At 54.9% G+C, this 19,741-nt stretch overlaps 1 protein-coding gene across 1 annotated transcript; it reads right to left on the minus strand.

The window, feature by feature from the left end:
• Positions 1–3,153: 3,153 nt before the first annotated feature.
• Ccdc102a (coiled-coil domain containing 102A) lies at positions 3,154–18,767 on the minus strand. Its single transcript, XM_032888055.1, has 9 exons — positions 18,689–18,767; positions 13,763–14,487; positions 12,117–12,343; positions 10,316–10,424; positions 8,816–8,932; positions 8,258–8,467; positions 6,580–6,750; positions 5,778–5,881; positions 3,154–3,672 (listed from the first exon to the last, which is right to left on the minus strand). The coding sequence occupies exons 2-9, from the start codon at positions 14,342–14,344 to the stop codon at positions 3,543–3,545; spliced, it is 1,650 nt and encodes a 549-aa protein (XP_032743946.1). The 5' UTR covers positions 14,345–14,487; positions 18,689–18,767; the 3' UTR covers positions 3,154–3,542.
• Between the last annotated feature and the right edge of the window lie 974 nt (positions 18,768–19,741).

The raw sequence follows: 19,741 nt of genomic DNA on the forward strand, positions 1-19,741 counted from the left end.
AAAGCCTGCCTCTCCTCTGCTGGGACTGACCAGGAGTCCTGCAGGCGGGACTTCCTCAGAGGTTGAAGTCCAGTCCAGCGAGGAACAGGTAAGTTGTTCCGAAGCCTTCGTGGTTCATTCTGGAATCCAGTATCCAGACTGATCTGTGTCAAGGGTACTCTGGCCACAAGGCAAGTTCAGTGATGGTCTTTGGGAAGTCAGCGGGGGAGGGAGAAAGAGGGATCCCCAGCAGAAGGGCTGTCTAGACTGTGGCTAAGTGTCAAGGTGCTAAGAACACTTAGAGGATGTGCTCAAGGAGAGAGCTGGTCCCCAGATGTGTGGATGGTGTGGTGGACAGCCATGGCTAGTTCTTGAGTGGGGAAGGAAACCTGTCCCTGGGAACCAGCAGCTTCTGTTTACGCCACAGAGATCACCGAGTGCAGCGGTGGCTATGAACTGGAGGCGGGCTGGAAGGCCTGTTCAGGGAGCCCCTGCTCCCTTGAGAGCCACCTCCCTGGGGCCAGGGAGGCAGCTGGTACCTCACAACCCTGCAATTACTAGATAAGGTCGGCAGTCTTCTGCTGATGGCGGCAGGGTTGCAGCAGGCTGAGCTGCAGCTGGCTCCCGGGAGTGCACAGGCATTGCCTCTGCCTCCGGGCTCCACCCTGTGCTTCAGAACGGTTGGCTGGAATGTCTGTCTGTCAGCCTCCTAGGTGGGCTAGGCACTAGGGTCTTGGGTGGCTGTGCAGAGCCCTGGAGGAAGGCAGAAAGAACATGGGCAGTGGTCTCATAGGAGGTGGACTTGGCCAGCCCATGGGTGTGTCCCCCTTTGTACAGAGAAACTAAAGCTTACTAGAAGACACCTAGCCAGTGGGAGGGTGGGATGGGCCATACATATGTCATATAAATCTGGGGCTGTTCCGGTGAGAATGCCTGATGAAGTCTTGGTTAGAGAGCAAGGGCAGACTCTGGCTGGCAGGGAAGACTGGGAAGAGCTGCCTGTGAAACTTTTGGCGGTCACCCTTCCAGCGACCCAAGCCCCTTTAAGTGACAAGTGTCTGTGGCATGGCTGTACCTCACACTGGCTGCCTTCTACTGTTCAAAAAGGCCCCTTGTACCGTTCAAAAGGGATCCTGCCTCAAATGCCTCCCTAGGTCGGCATGAGATAAGGCTGCAGGGGCTGGTGGGGACTGAGGTACAGATAGCCTCTTACCTCCTGAGAGCAGCGGTAGCCACACAGGAGCAGGGACTGTGTGGTCAAAGGTGCTGACGGCTCGGGAGAGGGAAACCCACATTTGGATGGGCAAACTTCCCATGACTAATATTAGCAGCACATTAAAGATTTTCCTTAAGGTACTAATGCTTCTGCCGTGCCATGACCCCTGGATGACTTTCACTGAAAGTCGCAGTGACCCCCGGAGAGGCCGTGAGCAGGGCCCAGCCCCCACACTCCACAGCCCCTGCATTCCAGAAGCCTTACTCCTGAGGCTTCTCCTTCCCTGACCAGATCCTCTGTGCACCGACGCTCTCCCAGCAGCCTGGTGGAGAGATATACACTGTGAGGAGGCCCCTGCTCCACACTATCTCTCTAGAGGTGCCAGGGAGTCTGGGGGAGCTAGGTTCTGCTCTGTGTCCCGGAATGACGGCTGTCAGTGAGGACCTGGCTTCTAGCTCCTAGGGGTCAAAGGGCAGCACTCTGAATCTTTTCTCAGCCCATTTCCTGTTTGAGAGAGGAAGGAGAAAAATCCCTGGCAGAAGAGGGTCTTTTCCTGCTGGGCTGACTCCTGGGGACAGTTTTCCTGTACAGGGTGGGGGTGAGGACGGCCTCTTTTTCCTTACTTCCTTTACCTGGGAGCCCAGGAGGGGCCTGGAGTCTCTGACACCCCACCCGAACCATCAGTTAAGCCTCTTGAGGACTCTGCTCTGGGCTCTGGCTCCCCGCTGGGCCCCTCAGCACCCTTCCTTAGACCCCAGGACTCACGGCTTCTCTGGATCTCAGTGGTGTAGCCTCCAGGGACCTTCCTGACCAGATCACACAGAGGTAGTCTTTACTGCACCTCTCCTCTCCAAACAGGGAACCTTTCTGTGAACTCGGTTTAACTTCTCTGTGCTAGGCTGAGCCCCTAGCACACCTCGGGCTACCTCCTGCGTGCTGGAACAATCCTCACATCTACAGAGCCTGTCAGGAGAGCAAGATCCCTGAATTCCCCTGGACTTTAGAAAAAAAAATGGGGGTGGGAGGTTCAAGACAGGGTTTTTGGTATAGCCCTGGCTGGAATTCACCTCGAACTCAGAGATCTGCCTGCCTCTGCGTCCAGAGTGCTGGGATTAAAGGCAGGCATCACTCCTGTCTGGCTACCTTTAATCAATTTAAGTGTGTGTGCTGGGTCTCCAACAGCCATCTCCCTCAGATCCTATATAAATCTGCTAATTGAGTTCGGAAATTAGATGTCAAAACTGTAATTGTCATCTGGGTGTGACGGGGCAAGCCTGTAATCCTGGTACTTGGAGGCTTCGGGGAGGAGGACTGAGTTCAAGGCTAGTCTGGTGCAGGTTCAGGCTAGCCAGAGCCACAAAAGACCCTACCTCAAATAAACAACCAAAGAAGAGGGTTTTCTGTCCCCTGTTGAGTAAATTTCCACCCATCTCCTAATCCTGCTGGCAAATGGTGCTGCCCATGGTAGACCACCAGGGAGCGTAACACAGTTTTGTGTTTACAAAATCAATTATTATTACTAGTATGTGTGCAACTGGGGAGGTTGGAGGACTTTATGGAGTTCTTACTCTCCGTCCACCTTTACTTGGGCTCCGAGGATCCAACCCCAGGTTGTCCGGCTTGCATTCCAAGTGTTTTTATCCAGTGAGCCACAGAGTACTAACTACCAGATGGAGAAACCCCGAGGTTCAGAGAAGGTGAGGGATGTCCCTGAGGTTGCACAGTTAGTCAAGGGTACAGCAGAGATCTGAGCCCATGAACTGAAGTCTCGTCTCGTCCAAAGAAGACGTCTACGATATTGCCTTGTTTCCCGACAAACTGGAAACAGATCCTTCAGGCTGCACTGGTATTCACTCATTCCCTTGACAATCCTGGACTCTAGTTCAACGTTAGGAGCAGGCTGATGCTGACCCACCTTGCCTCCTCCCAGAGTCTCCTGCACTTTCAGGACTCGGCCCTGAGAGATTGAAGTCCATTTATTACAAAAGTCTGAGTTCATAGTGTCTTAATATGAACAGCCCCTTCCAGACCACCAAGCCTCCCTCACCATGGTCCCATCTCTGCATGAAGTCCTATGCAGGTGGGGTCTTAAGATCTGGGTGCTGGGTTGTTTGGATGGGTTCAAGCAACCCTGGGCATATATAAAATATACATATCCGACAGGCTCCCCCTTCACTGGGGCATGAGTGGGTGAAACCGCTGCCCTCCTGGGAGAGGAGGAAGTGGTTCAAAGCGGGGTGTGGGGGGGATGGAACCCAAGCAAGTACAGACAGTGAAGAAGGCCGTCTGGTTTGAGTGGATGCTCAGCTGGGCATCTGTGGGCCAGTCCTGTTCCGCCCTGGATGTCCTAGGCCACCTGGATTTGCAGGTCCTCGTCCTCATCGAGGTCGCTCGCTCCATCTCCGGCTTCCTCGGTGCCAAACCGGGTACTCCGAATCTTCCCGAAAAGGGGGGCATTTTGCTGCTGCCTGCGGAGCCTGAGGGGTGGGGTGACAGGTCAGAGCAGGAACCATATTGCGTCTGTGCCGGCAGTGGCTAGGCCCTTCTGAGCTGCAATGTACTCTGAGGTACCTGTGCTCGGATGGGGAGACACCATCGTCACCTCAATTTACGTACAAGGAAATGGAAGCATGAGGGTGTTCAAGGACTTGCTCAAAGTCACTCGGACAGGGGACACTGGGCTTGGGCTCTGAGCTGCGGTGCCAGCTCTGATGTAGACGGCAGACTCGGGAGAACTGACTGAGATGGGTTTGGTTCCTCGATCATGTGAGAAGGAAGGGTTGGAGGAAACACGCTGCCCCCAACAAGGCAGTAGCCCCATGCCTCTTACGGGAAGGCATGAATTATTAACGTGGTAGGGAGGGGCGAGAGTGCGGCTCCATTACTGCGCGGTGATTTAGTGCCCCGTCCCGGAACATTAAAGCAGGAAAAGTTACAAACTAAAGTGAGGCAGCAATCCTGGGTGGCCCTGCCCGCCCCCGACAGAGGTGCTGGCGAGGCTGAGCAGAGCCAGGCTGCCCATTTTGGGAGTTTATGGCTCCCCAGGAATGTGGCTGAGGGTTCTGGAAAGCCCCAGGCTCAGCTGAGTGGCCTGCTGAGGGGACGGGGTGGGGGGTTGGGGGGAATATTTACAGGGTTGGACCGTGTGGAGCTGGGTATGCAATAATCCTGACTCAGGTCTGTGCCTGGGCCCTGTATAAATTTCAGGTGTCACTTAGGCGAAGGGGAATCTGAGACCCATTGATTATGTGACACAACCACGGGGCCCATCCTAACCACAAGCTCTCAGCACACAGCAGCACGAAGTAGATGCTCAGTAAACCCAGTGCTGATGGCCAGGAGATCCCACCAGGCCACCCACTATTGGGTCGTCATGCAAGGGCTTTCCCTTGTTTTCTAAGTCCCGAGAGAAAAGACCTCCCCATCCCCCACCCCCACCCCCTTTGCTTCAAAGCAGGCTCTTGACACAGTATCTAGACCAGACTTTAGTCCCCTCCCAGGAAAGGCAATGGGTGTGGCCAATCAGACCAAACAGCATTTGTTGGCCCAGGTGCTGTCCTAACAATTCTCATAAAGCCCAGGCTAGCCTCCAATTCCCTTCTGTAGCTGAGGACGTCCTTGAACTTCTGATCTGCCTCTATCTCTTGAATTTATGTGGCGCTGGGGATCAAATCCAGGTCTTGGAATATCGTGCTAGATCCCCAGTCAAGTGCAAATGATGTCGCCGCGTCTGTTGGTTCAGGTGCTTTTGAAAAACTCAGTAAGCTCTCTTCACTTTCACGGCGATTGAGCTCCATCTTACAGATGGGGGAGCGGACCCAGGAGGGTTCAGTGTCCTAAGGTCACCCAACCTTTCCACCTACCCAAAGCGTCTGGCTTTAGGCTCCGGGTCCCTTTGCCCACAGGTAGGAAGGCGAAGTGTAGCCACCCATAAGCTCTTGGTGCTTCCCAGCTATGACTCTGGAGGGCTCTGCCTGAAGTGCTTTGCCACGTCCAGATAGTCTTGGAAGTGAAAAGTGTATGGCGGAGGCAGGGTTCAGAGCTGAGACAGTGGGATGGGGAGCAGCAGAACTGGCAGTCTGCCGGGTGGGTGGGTCTAAGCCCCTCTCTACTTCCTTCAGGGGCTGAGGGTTACAGCCATAGCTGAGGCACTTGGCCTGCCCACTCTGCCATTTCCTTCCCTTCAACCTTTCATATTCCTGTTGTCCCTGGGGTTACCCATCCCCAAGAACTGGGGTGATGGTACTGTTTCTCGCCAAGGACTCCCAACATCACTGGTCCGGTCCAGAGCCCGGCCTCCTTGGCGAGTGGCCCAGAGCCGGGCCTCCTTGGCAGCCCTCCACATACTCACACCACCATCAGCCCGCCCACCCGAAGGAGACAATTCCAGAGCCCACAGCTGGGCTGTCTTCCTGCAGCCACTCCCCACCAGCTTCCTGGCCCTGGCCCTTCCTGTTTGGAGGGGACAGGATTCTCGCCCCAAGAGTTCTTCCTTCTCGGTCTTCCCCTCCAGCTCTCTTGAGGGTTCTGGCCCTTGCCCCGTGCACTTAGGAGGCTCCCCCAGCAGAGCGCCCCCGCCTACCTGGACTGCAGATGTTCCAGCTGCACCTGTAGGTTCTCGCTCTGCTCTGTCTGCTCGTCCAGCGACCGTTGCAGCTTCCGTGCCTGGTTGTGGGCCTCGTCCAGCTGGGGCGAGCAGACAGAGAACGTGAGGATCAGCTCGGGGAGAGCTGCCTGGCTCAGCTACTTCCCCTGTTCCGGAACTGTGTCTGATCCAGCTCTTGCTCCTGAGCACTTGGCGTAGGACCACTTCCGTTCCGCTTTCTATCCCCGCAGGCCACCAGCCTTCCAGATCTAGCAGCACCAATCTACCCAGCACCCAGCAATGTCTGGTCACATAGCCTTTCAACCATCCTCACCTGCTTCTCCTCAGAGGCCCTTCCTCCCCTGCCCACTGACCCACACAGTCATCGGTCTGTCTGCGTACCTATCATCCACTGGACACTTGCTCTACCTCCACTCCGCTCTCCAGCCCTCTGTCCATCTAGTCCCCTGTGCATGGGGGGAATCTTCCTGCCTTCTACCTAACCATCTACACCACCATTCACCTCACTGGCTCATCCATTCAGCCCATCCACTTTCCTTTCTCTCCAGCTGCCATCACTTCCTGTCTCAGGTGCCAGGCCCCCAGCACACAGGAGCACAGGTGCACACAGGAGCACAGGTGCACACAGGAGCACAAAGGAGCACAGGTGCACACAGGAGCACAGGTGCACACAGGAGCATAGGTGCACACAGGAGCACAGGTGCACACAGGAGCATAGGTGCACACAGGAGCACAGGTAGGTATATGGTCCGTTCCTCTCAGGCCTGTTGCTACTTGCCTCATCCTCGGCCTGGGCCAGTTCTTTCTTGAGCTCTTCCACCCGCAGCCGCAGCTTCTTTACCTCCGTCTCGTGCTGCTCCACGCGCCGATTGGCGTGTGCCAGCTCGGCCACCTTCTCCTGGAACTGCTTCTTGAGCTTGCTGTGCACGTGCTTCAGGTCTGCCAGCTCCTGCAGGGGTGAGGAGGCTCAGGCTGCGTGCTCGCCCAGGGAGACCCATGGGGCCTCGTGTCTCCTCTGAAGGAATCCCCCACCTCCTGGGACGTTCTGAGTGTTAAGACTTAGTGATCAACTTGGGGGCTGGCAGTGCCACCTAGTGAGGTGAGAAGGCTGGGCGTGTGGATCAGAGGCTCCACCCTCGTGGGTAACTCTACTGAGTGAGGAGGATGTGCACGGGGCTGTGGAGCTGCAGGTCAGGATCTGGGGAAGCAATGAGGTCTACAGTCTTCGTGACAAGCATGTGGTGTTAAACTTCTGGCTCTGGGGATGAGCTAGCCTGGGGAGTGTGGCATGGGAGAAAGCAGAGGTCAGAGCGGGACAGCCAGGAAAAGAGATGGCCGCCCTACTCTGGGGTGTCTCAGTTCTCACTGAAGGGCTCACCGGTCCTGTCCCCTCCACCAGTCCCAGCAGAGACTATCATCCCTTACAGCTTTGGGAATGTCAATGGCCTCCCACCCTCTGTCCTACCACAGCCTTCCACCTGGCAGTTTCCCACCTCACCTTTGCTGGCTGCTCTCTCACACCACAGCCACGACTCCTGCTACCTCTGCCAGTTTCCCCCTGCCCCCCACCTACCTAGACAGAGCCCTCATTTCTCACTTCTTCTGTGACTTCCCTCTTCTCACTGACCCTCTGGAAGGTCAGTTTACCACCAGTTAACTTCTGCTTCTCCTGCAGACCTCGGCTCAAAGCCGCTGCCCCGCTCCCCCCAACGGGAAGCCTTTTCAGGACTGACGGGGTCTGACCATATGATGGAGACAGCACTCTCTCCCTTTAAACCATCACTCACGGAATAGGTAGACACACCTGTCTGCTCGTTGCTGCCAGGAGCACACAGTAGGTGTTCAGCATTCCGAGCTGCTGTAATTATCAACTGCTTCATCTTATAGGAGTTTAATATATCTGAAGTGCCTAGGCTCAAGTATTATTTATAATAATAATTAAAAAGTCTTCATTGAGTTCTCTCTGTAGCCAAGGGTGACTTTAAGCTTATGATCCCCCTGCCTCTACTCCCCGAGTGCTGGGACTATAGGTGTGAGACATCACACTGTGTTCTGTGGTGCTTGGGGTGAGACACAGGACGCCATTGACAGGTACTCTACGGACCTCTATCTTCTGCCTAGATTCCAGAGTTTTGGGGCTTTTGGGGTACTTACACATACATCATGAGGTCTCTCGGGGACAGGCCCTGGGTCTAAACATAGAACCCACCAGTTTAATGCATATGTCACCAGGGCTTGAGGGCAATTTTCTTCAGCATTTTTTTCTGCCCTCACATTTTGATTGGTACCTACCACACGTAGGCGTGAAATTTCCTGCTCTTTTAAGGCATGGGGTTGATGCTCAAAGTTGGGGGTTTGATGTCTGACTTGGGGATCAAGGAGGCTCAGCTTATACTGCAATTATCTATATGCAGGCCATACAAATAGTGGGCTGATCAGCTGGACGCCCGTCCCACCTTGTTCTTCTCGAAAAGGGCGGCCTGGCTGGCCCTCAGGTCACAGTCCAGGGCACTGGCGTTCTGTCGTCGTCTGCGGGCCAGGGCCTCCTCCAGGTCTCCAACCTGCGCACGCAGCTTCTTGTTCTCCCGTTCCAAGCCCAGCTTCTCCGTCTCCAGCCGCTCTCTGCGGCCCCACTCGGCTGCATTCTCCGCCTGGAGCCTTTCCATCTGCAACAGCCAGCGAGGGGAGGCAGTGAGACTCCAGGGGGACAGGAGTGGAGAGACAAACTAGATGAACCACCACCCCCCCCTTCTCCTGAAGCCAAAAATGGCACCAGGAAGCAGATCCAGCTGCAGCAGCTATAATTATGCTGGGCTTTTATTATTTTTTTTTCCACGGTGTGCAGGATGTGGGGGCGCTTCTGGGTTTTGTGTGGGAAAGGGGGTGCCTCCTGCAGGCTAAGCCCCTGGGGTGTGGATGGCCCCTCACAGCCCAGCTGGGACTTTTCTCCTTTCCCTACTTAACCGATCAGTTAAACCCCTGAGCACTGCCCCTCCATGCTGCCCGCCACTGACCTCACCCCTCAGTTCGGCCATCTTGCGATCCATGCTAGAGCGTGCACCCAGCTCATCTTCCAGGTCTTCCGACATGCGGCCCAGTTCATCCTGGTGCGTCTCCTTTAGGATGCTGAGCTGCGAGAACATCACCCAACCTGGTCATGAGGGCCACCAGAATAGATCCCAGAGCTAATACTAGAGGTGAGCACCAGCCGAGGTAATGAAGGACTCAGAGAGGGCTGAGGGTTCTTGGCGCCTTGAGAGAGCACCCAACTCCTATCTTCTCACAAAGTCCTGCGACATCTTTCTCCCGTGAGCTCCTCCCATCCACCTGGCCTCTTCTCACTGCCCACACGACTGCGCACCCAAGAGAGCGTGTCTGCCTTCCCCATGGCTCTCAACGCCAGTGCGGATGTATGGACATCAGAACTGCTGTGGGCACTTCTCCCAAGCTGCTGGTCCACACAAGCACACAGTGAGCCTCTCAGACAATACTGTGGAAGGAAGCCAGGCAGGAGAGCATTTTCTGCACAGCTGCACGTCTGCGCTCTGTCAGTGCCCTTCTGTAACAGTTTGCAGTCTGAATAGAGTGGGGCCAGGTTCCCGGACCCCAAAAGAAGAAGGGAGATTCAAGTAGACAGGCAGGGGTTCTGGGACTCGTTTATGAGCTTGAAGAGATTACCAGGAAAGATCCTGTCTGGGCAATTTTCCCAAGTCAAGTCTCTGGTCTTTTGACCTCTGTGAACCCAGAGGATCCAGCAAGGCTTTCCCAGGATGGCTGCGCCCCCTGGTGGCCATACCCAATCTGTACAAGAGGCAGAAGAGGTAGCCTGCTTTGTGCACCTCGTGGCTGAGACAGGGACCGTGAGGTTACAGCTCCTTTGACTGCCGAAGAGGCTTCGGTTTCAGATACACACTCAATGTCACAGCTAACACCTCTGGTCACAAACCCTCTGAAATTTAGCCCCTCGATCCTCCCTCTGACAGGATTCTCCAGCCACACGACCTTCTCAGTGTCCAGCACACGCCAGGTGTCTGCCTACTCCAGAGCTGCTGCTGTGAGCACCCAAATCCCCTCTATGCTCAAGAATGGCTTCATCCATCCCCTTCATGTAGGGAGGGAATGGAGGAGGGATGTTGAGTCAGGGTGTCACTCTGTATCCAAGTCGGCCTTGAACTCAAAGCAATCCTCCTGTCTCCGCCTCCCAAGGGCTGGGATTGCAGGTGTGGCCCACCAGACCCTGCTCACATGTCGTCTTATAGAAGCCCTCCTTGACCTCCACCCCATCCCCTTCATGCTGTCTTGATGCCTTCATGGCTCACAGAGCTTACCTGCTGGGCTACCATTACCCGCCTGTCCTGGAACTATGGCTGGTACCTGATCCAGGTCCCGGTAACCGACCTGGAACTGCGGCTGAGTGAGTGAATGAATCCCATCCTAAGTTGTCCCCAAGGCTGGAACTCCCCAGAGTGCAGCCACCACCACCAGGAAGCCCCCCACCCCACCCCCAGGCTTACTTGCTTGAGCATCTCCTGCTTGGTTTTGCTCAACTCCTCGTATTTGATCTTCCATTGGCTAAGCTCCCCCTCCAGCTTCTCGATGTTCTTGCTCAGAGCCAGCTTATCCCTGGGGAGTGGGGACAGACAAGCACAGACTTTGTTAGACTTCTTTTGTCCTGACTTCCTATTTCAGGAAGTATATTGGCTTGACTTTGCTGTTGTTGTTTAAACAACAGACTGTGTTCGCCCAGATGTTCTGTGGCTAGAAGTCGGAGATGAGGTGTGGGCCGGGGAACCCAGTCAGGAAGAACCCATGTCATCCTCTCCCCGGCTTCTGCTGGCTACTGGTCCCTTTGGCTTTCCCTGGCCAACAAGGTAATGACACCCATAGAAGCCTGAGTCCAACTGTCATCAGAGGTACGCTTTCTTCCTTCCTCCCTTTCCTTCCCAGTCCCATGGAACAGAGACTTTATTCATGATAGACAAGCACTCTACCACTGTGCTAATCCCGTCTTCCCAAGTCCTTGTGTGATTGTATTTTACAGTAAAATCATATGTGTGAACCGAGTTTATAATCTATACACTTATTTCCTAGACCAGAGCTGTAGAATACTCATAAACATCATCAGGGCAGACTCGCAAATCACCTTCAGAGTCCCTGACGACCTCCATGTTCTAAATCCATCCATCCGTCAACTAAGTGCCCACTTAGTCCAGCCATCCACTCTCCTGTTACACAGTCTCTCTTGGTTCCTTTTCCCTGAAAATGGCTCCCCTTCCTCTTCACTGCCTCCTTCCTCTCGCCGGCCTCTGGACTTGACAGAACCAGGACTCTACCCCATAACCTTCTCCTTGCCCATCCACGCCTCTGATTCTCATATTCCTAGCTTTCAAGGCCACCTGTTCATGACCCCTGCCTTTTCACCTCCAGCTCAAACTGGTTTGGGCCTCCAGACCCACTTGCTCACAAATTGTTACTTTGCTGTGCCAAATACAACTCCTCTAACCTTAAACTTCCTAACTCCCTCATCATCCCTGCTTTCTCGGAGCCTGCTACCCTTTTTACCACCAGAAGTGAGCTTGAGGCCACCGACGCTTGAGCTCAAGGTCAGCATGGGTTCATGTACTGAGGCCCTACTTTAAAAACAAAGGACGGGGACTGGGAGACAGCTCAGAGGTGAAAGTACTTGCTGTTCTTACGGTAGACCCAGGGTTGGCTCCCATCATCCAAGATGGCAGTGTACAAACATCTGTAATTCCAGTTCTAGGACATCCAGTACCCTCTTCCAATACCCATGGGCACCAGACACACACATATAGACATATGCACATACATACACAGATAAAAGGATGGGTGAACAGACACACACACACACAAGACAGAAGGATGGATAGACACATACACACACACAGAAGGATGGATAAACACACACACATGGAAGGATGGATAAACACACACACACACACGGAAGGATGGATAAACATATACACACACAGAAGGATGGATAGACACATACACACACACACACACTCATCATGCACACACACAAAATTAAAAAATTAAGATTGTAGTGGGCTCACTGTTCTAAAATCTTAGATTTTGGGGTTTAAATTTAGCTCAACGGTAGACAGAGCACTTCCTTGGCAAGCACAAAGCCCTGGGTTCAGTCCTGAAGTGGGGGCTGCAGTAGGGGAGGGGAGAAAAATGGCCAAAAGGTCCAAAACAACAAAAAACATCACCCTGAGGTAAGTAAAACCTGGGACCATGCCTCAGGATTCCGGGGGTGCCCTGCTCCAGCCCCCACATCCCAGAACTCACTCTCGCTCCTTGAGGAGAACCTTCTGGGATTCATCTAGCCGTAGCCGAAGGGCAGTCAACTTGGAGGCATCCTCCTCTGTGCCGGCTGTGTCCTCCCAGGGCAGGCGGTTGCGATCCTGGCGTCCAGAGCTGACCCGAGGGCCCCCAGCTGCCACACTGCAGGCATCCCAGCAGCCTTCAGGCTCCTCTGGTCTGCTCTTCAGCAGGCTCTCTACCAGGTCCAGCTCCTGTGGGGACCAAAGTAAGGGATTGCGCCTGGTCCAAGGCCCTGCTCTGGCCACCATCCTCATGGCTATCTGAAGCCCTATTCTGGAATGAGCTTGCTAACTGACCTGAGACAGGAGACACAGTGTCTCCTAGCCCTGGTTTTATCTTTTGCAGTTTGCTTCATTCTCCTTCTCTGCCCCCCCCACTCCATCCTGGAAGAACATTGCCAACTACCAGGGTTTCCTGTATCCTGGAACGTCCCTAGCGAGGGTCCCCATCACCCCGAGTATGCAAACACTGGGTACACTAGTTGGAACTGGTGAAGCAGGAATTCTACCAAGGCTTAGGATTCCAATTCAGGAGGAAACATGGACACAGGGACACTGGTGGCTCTGAGGACTTGTGGAGGACTGACCTCCCATCCTCCTGGCCTCACATGGTCCTGTGGGGCACTCTGGCTGCCACCTGGGACAGATGGAATTACCTGAGCTGGTGTGTAAACTCAGACTACAGACCTGGGACTCTGAATTGCCCCTGGGGACTCTGGGGCTGTGATGACCACCAAACAAGAGGACAAAGAGAGCAGGAGGCCTTGGTAGATAGGTTAGAAAAATGTCTCCAGATACCAGGCCATAGGGAGAGGGCTAGGCCGGAAAGGAGGGGAGCAGCTGAGAGTCCCATTGCTGGGATCTAGTCTTCTAGGGAGACTTCTAGTCTTCAAAGCTGAGACCTTGCCTGCATGGCCTGCCCTCGTACCAGTTCATCCTGCCCAACTTCTGTGCAAGATTTACCACTAGGGTACAAACCCCGCAGCTGGAGGAGCCAACACAGAGGAGCTTAGTTCTGAACCTCCTTGTGTCTCAGGTCTGCTGTAGGAGACAATGTGTCTGCAGGCCCTGAGTGATGGGGACAACTACCACCACTGCCCAGGCTCAGCAGGCCCCCAGCCTCTGGGCTTCTGTCATGACCATGGATTATGGATTCTTGCACTTCCCACAGCTAATATATATGCCTCCTCCCAATCCCAGTTTAACTTTTTTGGGGGGAGGGGAGTCTTTCTGCCAACCATCCCAAAGGCCTGACTCAGGGACCACATCCCTTCAGGACGAAAAGCATGAGAAGTCAGCTCTATTTCGAATCTAAGCCAAGTCCACGAATCTCCCCTGTGCTTGGTGTGGAAGATTCTTTGATTTTGATGACTTCTAAAGTGTGTGTGTGTGGGGGGGGGGAGGTAGAACTTGTGGATCTCCAAAGCAAGGTGATTTTTATCTGCCTTAGCTCCTACCACCACCACCACCACTACGTGGAAGTGAGACTGATCTACACCTCACTGGAAACCAGATTCTTACTAGCCCTTTTCACTCTTCCTTCCCATTTGGGCCCTTGTGTGACACTGGCCCAAAACTCAGCCTTCTTCCAAGCCCTGTTGCAGGGCGCACCTGGCTGCCAGGCGACCTCTCCGCCCCGATGTCGCGCACTGGCTCGTGCTCGCGTTCCGCCTCCGGGCCTTCATGTGTCTTGTCTACAGCACCGCGCGCTCCCCGCAGCCGGGCCAGTTCGCGGCCGCGCGCCTCGCATTCGCCCTGAGCCTCCTGTCGCTCGCGGCGCGCGCCCGCCAACTCCTTGGTGAGCGTGTCCAGGCGCTGGCGCAGCTGGCGAACCTCTTCCCGCGCACGGTTGCGCTCAGCGCGCACCTTGCTCCACTTCTCGCGCCAGTTCGCCGTGCAGTCCGACCACCAGCGCATTGTTTTCTCCATCTGCAAGGCTCGCGCGCGCGCCTCCTCCAGCTCCCGCAGCCGCAGCTCCTCGCGGCTCTCCCAGTCGCCGTCGGCCAGCAGAGCGGGCGCAGTCAAGGGTAGTGTGGGTGGTGGTCCGGGTGATGGAGTGCCGCTAGGCGGCGTGGGTGGCAGCGAGTCGGCCGGGCCCATACGCTCGGGGGACGGGCTGCCCAGGATGGTAAGCAGGCTGCTCTTGGACAGCTGCGGGGACTCAGCCAGCCGGGGGCTCGGGCCTTGGCTCATAGTGAGGCTGGGCTGGCCCTGGGTGCGAACTTGCGGCTAGGCTCAAGGACGACGCGTGGGACAGACACCTACATGATACCACTGCGAGTGACGAAAGCCTTCACCCACTGCTCTCTAGGATACTCTGGAATGTCTCTTCAGACCTGCGGAAGAACAGGATCATTATTGGGCTGTGCCCACCACCATCAGTCACCCGAATCAGCCCTGTGCATGCTCAGGGCATGAAGGGGGCAGTAGTGGCGGAAGCAGGAGGAGGGAACAGTGTTCCAGGGTGACCCCAAGGAGTCCAGTAGGGGCCTTCTGCCCCCCGGCTCGAACTCCCCTCAACTCATCCCTGCAAGGCTGCTTTGTAGTGCCACTGGGCCTTTCCAGGGGCTTCAGTCTCTCCACCTGTACAATGGGGGCAGGGTAAGGAAGCCCAGAATTCCTTCATCAGATTCCCCTGGACCCTTGTTGCTTAATTAACAATTGACAGTTCTGTGGGCCAGGATGTTTGGCAGGCACACAGCAGACGCTCTATATTTCAGAAGTCCATGTTTGGGACATGTGAGTATTCAATAACATCAATGCGACCCCGAGTCTCTCGGCCTCCCCGTCCCCTCCACGCAAAGCCACCAATGAGCCCTCCACCACTAAGCTATGCCCCCAAGCCCGTGCCACCCTCACTACTTACAGTACCATACATATCTCAACCCCAAGGATGCTTGTGTAGACAGTCACCAGACAGCCACACAGACCAGGGCTCTAGTTCCTAACAGGCAGTGTGTCCTCGCTGACTCAGTGTCTCGGCCCGTGTGATGAGCTGGTAGCCTTGGCGCCCACAAACATCTAGACATTTCTGCACACAGAGACACATCTGGGAACATACAAGCAATCTCATCCACACGAAACAGGGATAAGTGACACATACAGAGATGGACCTGTGGGCACATAGCTATACAAACAGAGATAACACTTGAATACATGTACCACCACACGGATGGGCCCCTAAACATAAGAGAGCTCTGAACACACGCTGCTCCTCTCCTTCCCCATTTTCCTGGCCCAATTCCATCAGAACAGCCATAAAAGAAACAGTACTAGCATCTGCAGGGGGAGAGAAGAGTAGGGGCTGGCAGGAAGCCCAAGTACCAGTCCTGAAGGCAGGCCTTTCCACAGCCCTACAGTAGAAGTGTGGCAGTGGGGGCTGCTGCCATCTCCACCGGCTTGGAGCTGCCAGGCCTGGCAAAGGGCTCTGCTTGGCTTAGAGAGGACTCCAACCAGCTCCTTCTAGAAAATCTAAGCCCATGAAACAGGAGCAGGGCAGACATTATCCAGGCCCCTAATGGTTTCCAGGTTGGGGCCTCCAAAGTCAGCCCTGGCCAGTCTTGGGTTGCAGGGTGGGGGAAAAGGTGGGAAGCAGTAACAGGAAGGCCGTGAACACCTTCTGCCTTTCTCCTCGGGCTCAGGACAGGTACGCACATGCATGGGGGAAGAGGTGAGGCGCGTCCACCCCTCCCCCCACACGCACACCTGTGCAGACCCCAGTGCAGCTGGCCTCTGCCTAGCCACACCTCCCCATTCCCACCCTCCTCACATGACAGCCTTGGAAACACTCAAGAAGCTTTGCTAACCCAGGTCCACACAGGCCTGACTTATGCCTCATGCTATAGAGAGGGGCCCCAGCTGCCAATCACTTGTCCCGCCCCCACCCCAGGTTCAGTGCCTTCTTTATTTGGTGACATTATAGGGGGTGGGCTTTCGATTTTCCACAACACAGCCATTGCACTCCACGAGCAGCTCAGGGTGGAAGCAGCCTCCACAGACCCAGAGAGTTCCTTTCTGTCTTCGTCCTTCCTAAAGCCAGTCTCCCCCCATCCCCCTTCTAACTCAGGAACCACTACTAGGAAATGCCTGAGATGCTCTGTCCCACTCCACAGCCAGCCATACCCGGCCAGTGGCCTCTCTTATAGCACAGCCTTCCACTCATAGGGAATGTGTGTTGCTTACAGCTTATAGGGTGGGCCCCGAGTACAGCACTTGCTTAAATTTGGCTGGTGGGACGGGGGATGTAGAGCTGTACCCTGGCTGAGCAACAGAGTGGCAGGTCTCAAAGCTCCTGAACCCCTGCCATAACTATGTCACTCTGCTCCCGGAAACAAGGAGGCTTTGACTGGGCACTCATTACAGGTCACAGATTCAGTGCTGCCCATAGGAAGTGACCAACATCTTTTGTTCACACACTCATTGGGAATGGCTCCCTCTTTCCTTCTACATCTGTAAACTCCTACACACCCTGCAAGACGGACCTGCAACAACCCCTCGCTCCAGAAGAGTTTTCTAATCTCTGAATACTTTGTGCTTGTTTTCCTAAACACTAGGACCACCTCCTTCAGGGGCAGCAGTTCTCAACCTGTGGGTCACAGTCCCTTGGGGGGGGGGTGTCATAAATCAGATATCCTGCATATCAGATATTTACATTATGATTCATAACAGTAGCAAAATTACTATGGAATAACAACAAAAATAATTTTGTAGTTGGGGGTCACCACAGCACGAGAAAGTGTATTAAAGGTTTGCGGCTTTAGCAGGGCTGAGAACCTCCGCTTTAGGGAATTGTATGAAGCTTTCAAAGGCTTCTTGGTCTCGTTAGCTATGTGAACAGGGCTGAGCAGGAGCGGGTGCTGTGTGAACGTTTCCTGAGCCCATGGAAGACGGATAAAGCTCCTATTAGGGAGTCCTCCTGTGACCAGAGTTTGGGAGAGTTGTGTCACCCTAAAAGTTAGAATTCGGTTTTCAGCCAGCGCTGATACAGGTAGGTATCTAAGCCCATCTGCAGTCAAAGTCAGAGTCAGGTGCTCTTGCTCTGATTGGGGAGAGGGAGAAGAGAGCAACTTTGTATTCTGCCCTTGATATTTGGTTGGTTCTCTCAGTATCCACGGAGAAGAATGAGCAACACTAAGACCTGGATGAGGATCAGCTGAGGGAATGGGGAACCCAGGACCTCCAGAGCTCAGAATCCTCCCATATCCTCTTAGAAACTTTCAGGTGGACTCTGGGGTAAGCCCAGGGCCACAGGCCTAGCTGTGGTTAGGGATTACAGCCCAGCGGGAAACCGCAAGGGGACTGCCTGATTGGATAAGTGCAGGGCCCAAGGCTGGTCAGCCCGCAGACTGTGGGCTGTCTGTCCCTCTGACCATGGATACTGAGAGAGCCCAGCTTACAGCTGCTGGATCCAGGAAAGAAACGGAGGAGTTGGAGAGGGAGGAAAGCAGGGTTTCTATGCTAGAACAGAGCTTGTGGCTAGGTCATGACTACCTGAAGAGCACCGTGCCCCTGGGAGCGCCTACTAGGGAGATCTTCAGATACTAGGCCCGCCAAAACAAACGTGTTTTGGATTAGGGAAAGTGGAAGCCTTCATGGGCAACCATTCCAGTCCCAGGACTCTCAGCAACTCTTGGAATCGCGCATTCATATAAAATAGACATGAAGCCTAGCTTTGCTATTACACACCTCGTGGTATGTGCAGATCTCTGGCCTTTTTGGACATCAGTTTCCCTACGTATCGCACTGAGAGGCACCAAGAAGATTCTTAATATCTCCAGCAGGTGGGCAGACTCGGTGTCAATAAGAACCCATCATACTTCTACAAAAAAGCTCAGGATCCGGGCGGAATAAGGGACGTTCACTTACACAAGCTTAAGTCGCGGGATGGGCAAGAGCGCTGCTACTCCTCAGTACTACCAGGGCAATGGGCTGCTGAGGCCCCTCCTTTCTCTTAGCATCAAGCCCTTGCCCCACTTGCCCGCATTCCTTTCCGAAATTAAGTTTTCAGCTTTCCAGGGCCCAGAGCAGCCTTAGTCCCCACTTGGTAGCCCCTTCAAGGGCCACCAGCCCCGCTCCCCCTAGCGGCTGGAGGGGGTGCGGGGGTCCGGTCCTGCAAGGCGTGGTCCCGCCCACCCCACCGCTTGGTTTCCATTGGCAGCGCAACGGGTCTAGGCGTAAAGCCCTTCTCTGATTGGCCAGTGCCACCCGTCCGTCCGGCACTCGCCATGGTGACCACGTTGGGTCCCCCGGGAGAGTTCCACATCCCGCCCCCGCCTGCCACCCCCCTTCCTGGCCTTGCCGGCATTCCACCGGCGACCCCTCCCCCACTGTCCCGCCACGGGACCCGACTTCCACCCGGATGGAGACCGGCTGGAGGACCCCAAGTGGGGACTAAAAAGTTGAGCTCAAGTTTGGGGTGCGGCGGGCGCCGCCCGGGCTCCTGTCCCTCGCTGCAAAGTTTTTCCCTCGCGTGAGAGGCTCCAGGACTTCAGCGAGTCCCGGGCCGCGATGACCTCCCGCCCCGCCGCCCTCACTCACCTAGGGCCAGAGCCGGGATTCCGGACGTCCGAGCTGTTGCTCTGGGTGGAGAGGGCGCGGGGCTGGCTGCGGCGGCGGTCGGGAGGCCGGGGGAGGGCCGCCGAGTCTCCTCCTCCTGCCGGGGGAGGGGAAGGGGAGCGGGCGGGGGCCCCGCGTGGGGCGCGGTCTGCTGCGGCCTGGGGCCAGGCTACCGGACCCCCGCTAGCCCACCCAAGCATGGGGTCGTCCAGGCAGGATCCGCAACCTCGACTTTCCCGCCAACCACGGGCTAGGAGCCCGGCGACAGGAGTGGGCACTACGGACCCACGTGGAGAGCTTCACCAAGTCTTCACTTGGTTAACTGCATTCTTCCCAGTGCCCGCGCTGACTACAGACTGGGCTTGGGCCATGTCCTCACTGGGCCTCAGTTTCCCTTAGTTTTATAACCAAAGCGACTTCAGGCCTATAAAGGAGCGTGATGGGGACCTATTCCCACTGTGGAGTTTTCCCCTCTGGTGTGCAATGGTGCTTGGCAGAGCCCTCCGACCTTCTTGTGCACATCCCTTGAGGTGCTAGCTCTTTCCTTGGGTAGGGTGTCTGTAGTCATGTCTGGGAAGAAGATCAGGATGGTATCCCCCCATCACATCCTGGACCAACAGTCACAGAAACGTGTGGGCAGGTAGGCTGGGTTGAGCTATTGTCCAAAAAAGATGAAGATTATGAAGATAAATGGATCATATACTTCCTGGTTAAGAATGTTTTAATTCTAATTATGGTCATGTGCATAGTTGTTTGGGAAGAGTGAAACACATACTGAGTGTTGAAGATTTCTCACAAAATTGAGTGGTAGCATCCTTGCTGTTAAGAGACTGTTTTCGTTTTACAAAAATACCGGGGTTTGATGGCTATGGTGGCACACACCTTTAATCCCAACATTTGGGAGGCAGAGGCAGGCAGATCTCTGAGTTTGAGGCCAGTCTGGTCTACCTCGTGGTGAGTTCCCAGAAAGCAATGGCTATAGTAGAAAAACCCTGACTAAAGAAAATAAAACAAACAGGCAACCAAAAAAACCTA

Source organism: Rattus rattus, chromosome 17, assembly GCF_011064425.1.
Source record: "Rattus rattus isolate New Zealand chromosome 17, Rrattus_CSIRO_v1, whole genome shotgun sequence".
NCBI lineage: Eukaryota > Metazoa > Chordata > Mammalia > Rodentia > Muridae > Rattus > Rattus rattus.

Excerpts from the sequence above, each read along its gene's own strand:
- Ccdc102a (XM_032888055.1), bottom strand. The coding sequence starts at position 14,344 with ATGAGCCAAGGCCCGAGCCCCCGGCTGGCTGAGTCCCCGCAGCTGTCC. Across the intron at positions 12,344-13,762 it reads AGAGGTCGCCTGGCAGCCAG|GAGCTGGACCTGGTAGAGAG; the intron begins GTGCGCCCTGCA and ends TGGTCCCCACAG. Across the intron at positions 8,468-8,815 it reads TGGCCGAACTGAGGGGTGAG|ATGGAAAGGCTCCAGGCGGA; the intron begins GTCAGTGGCGGG and ends TGGCTGTTGCAG.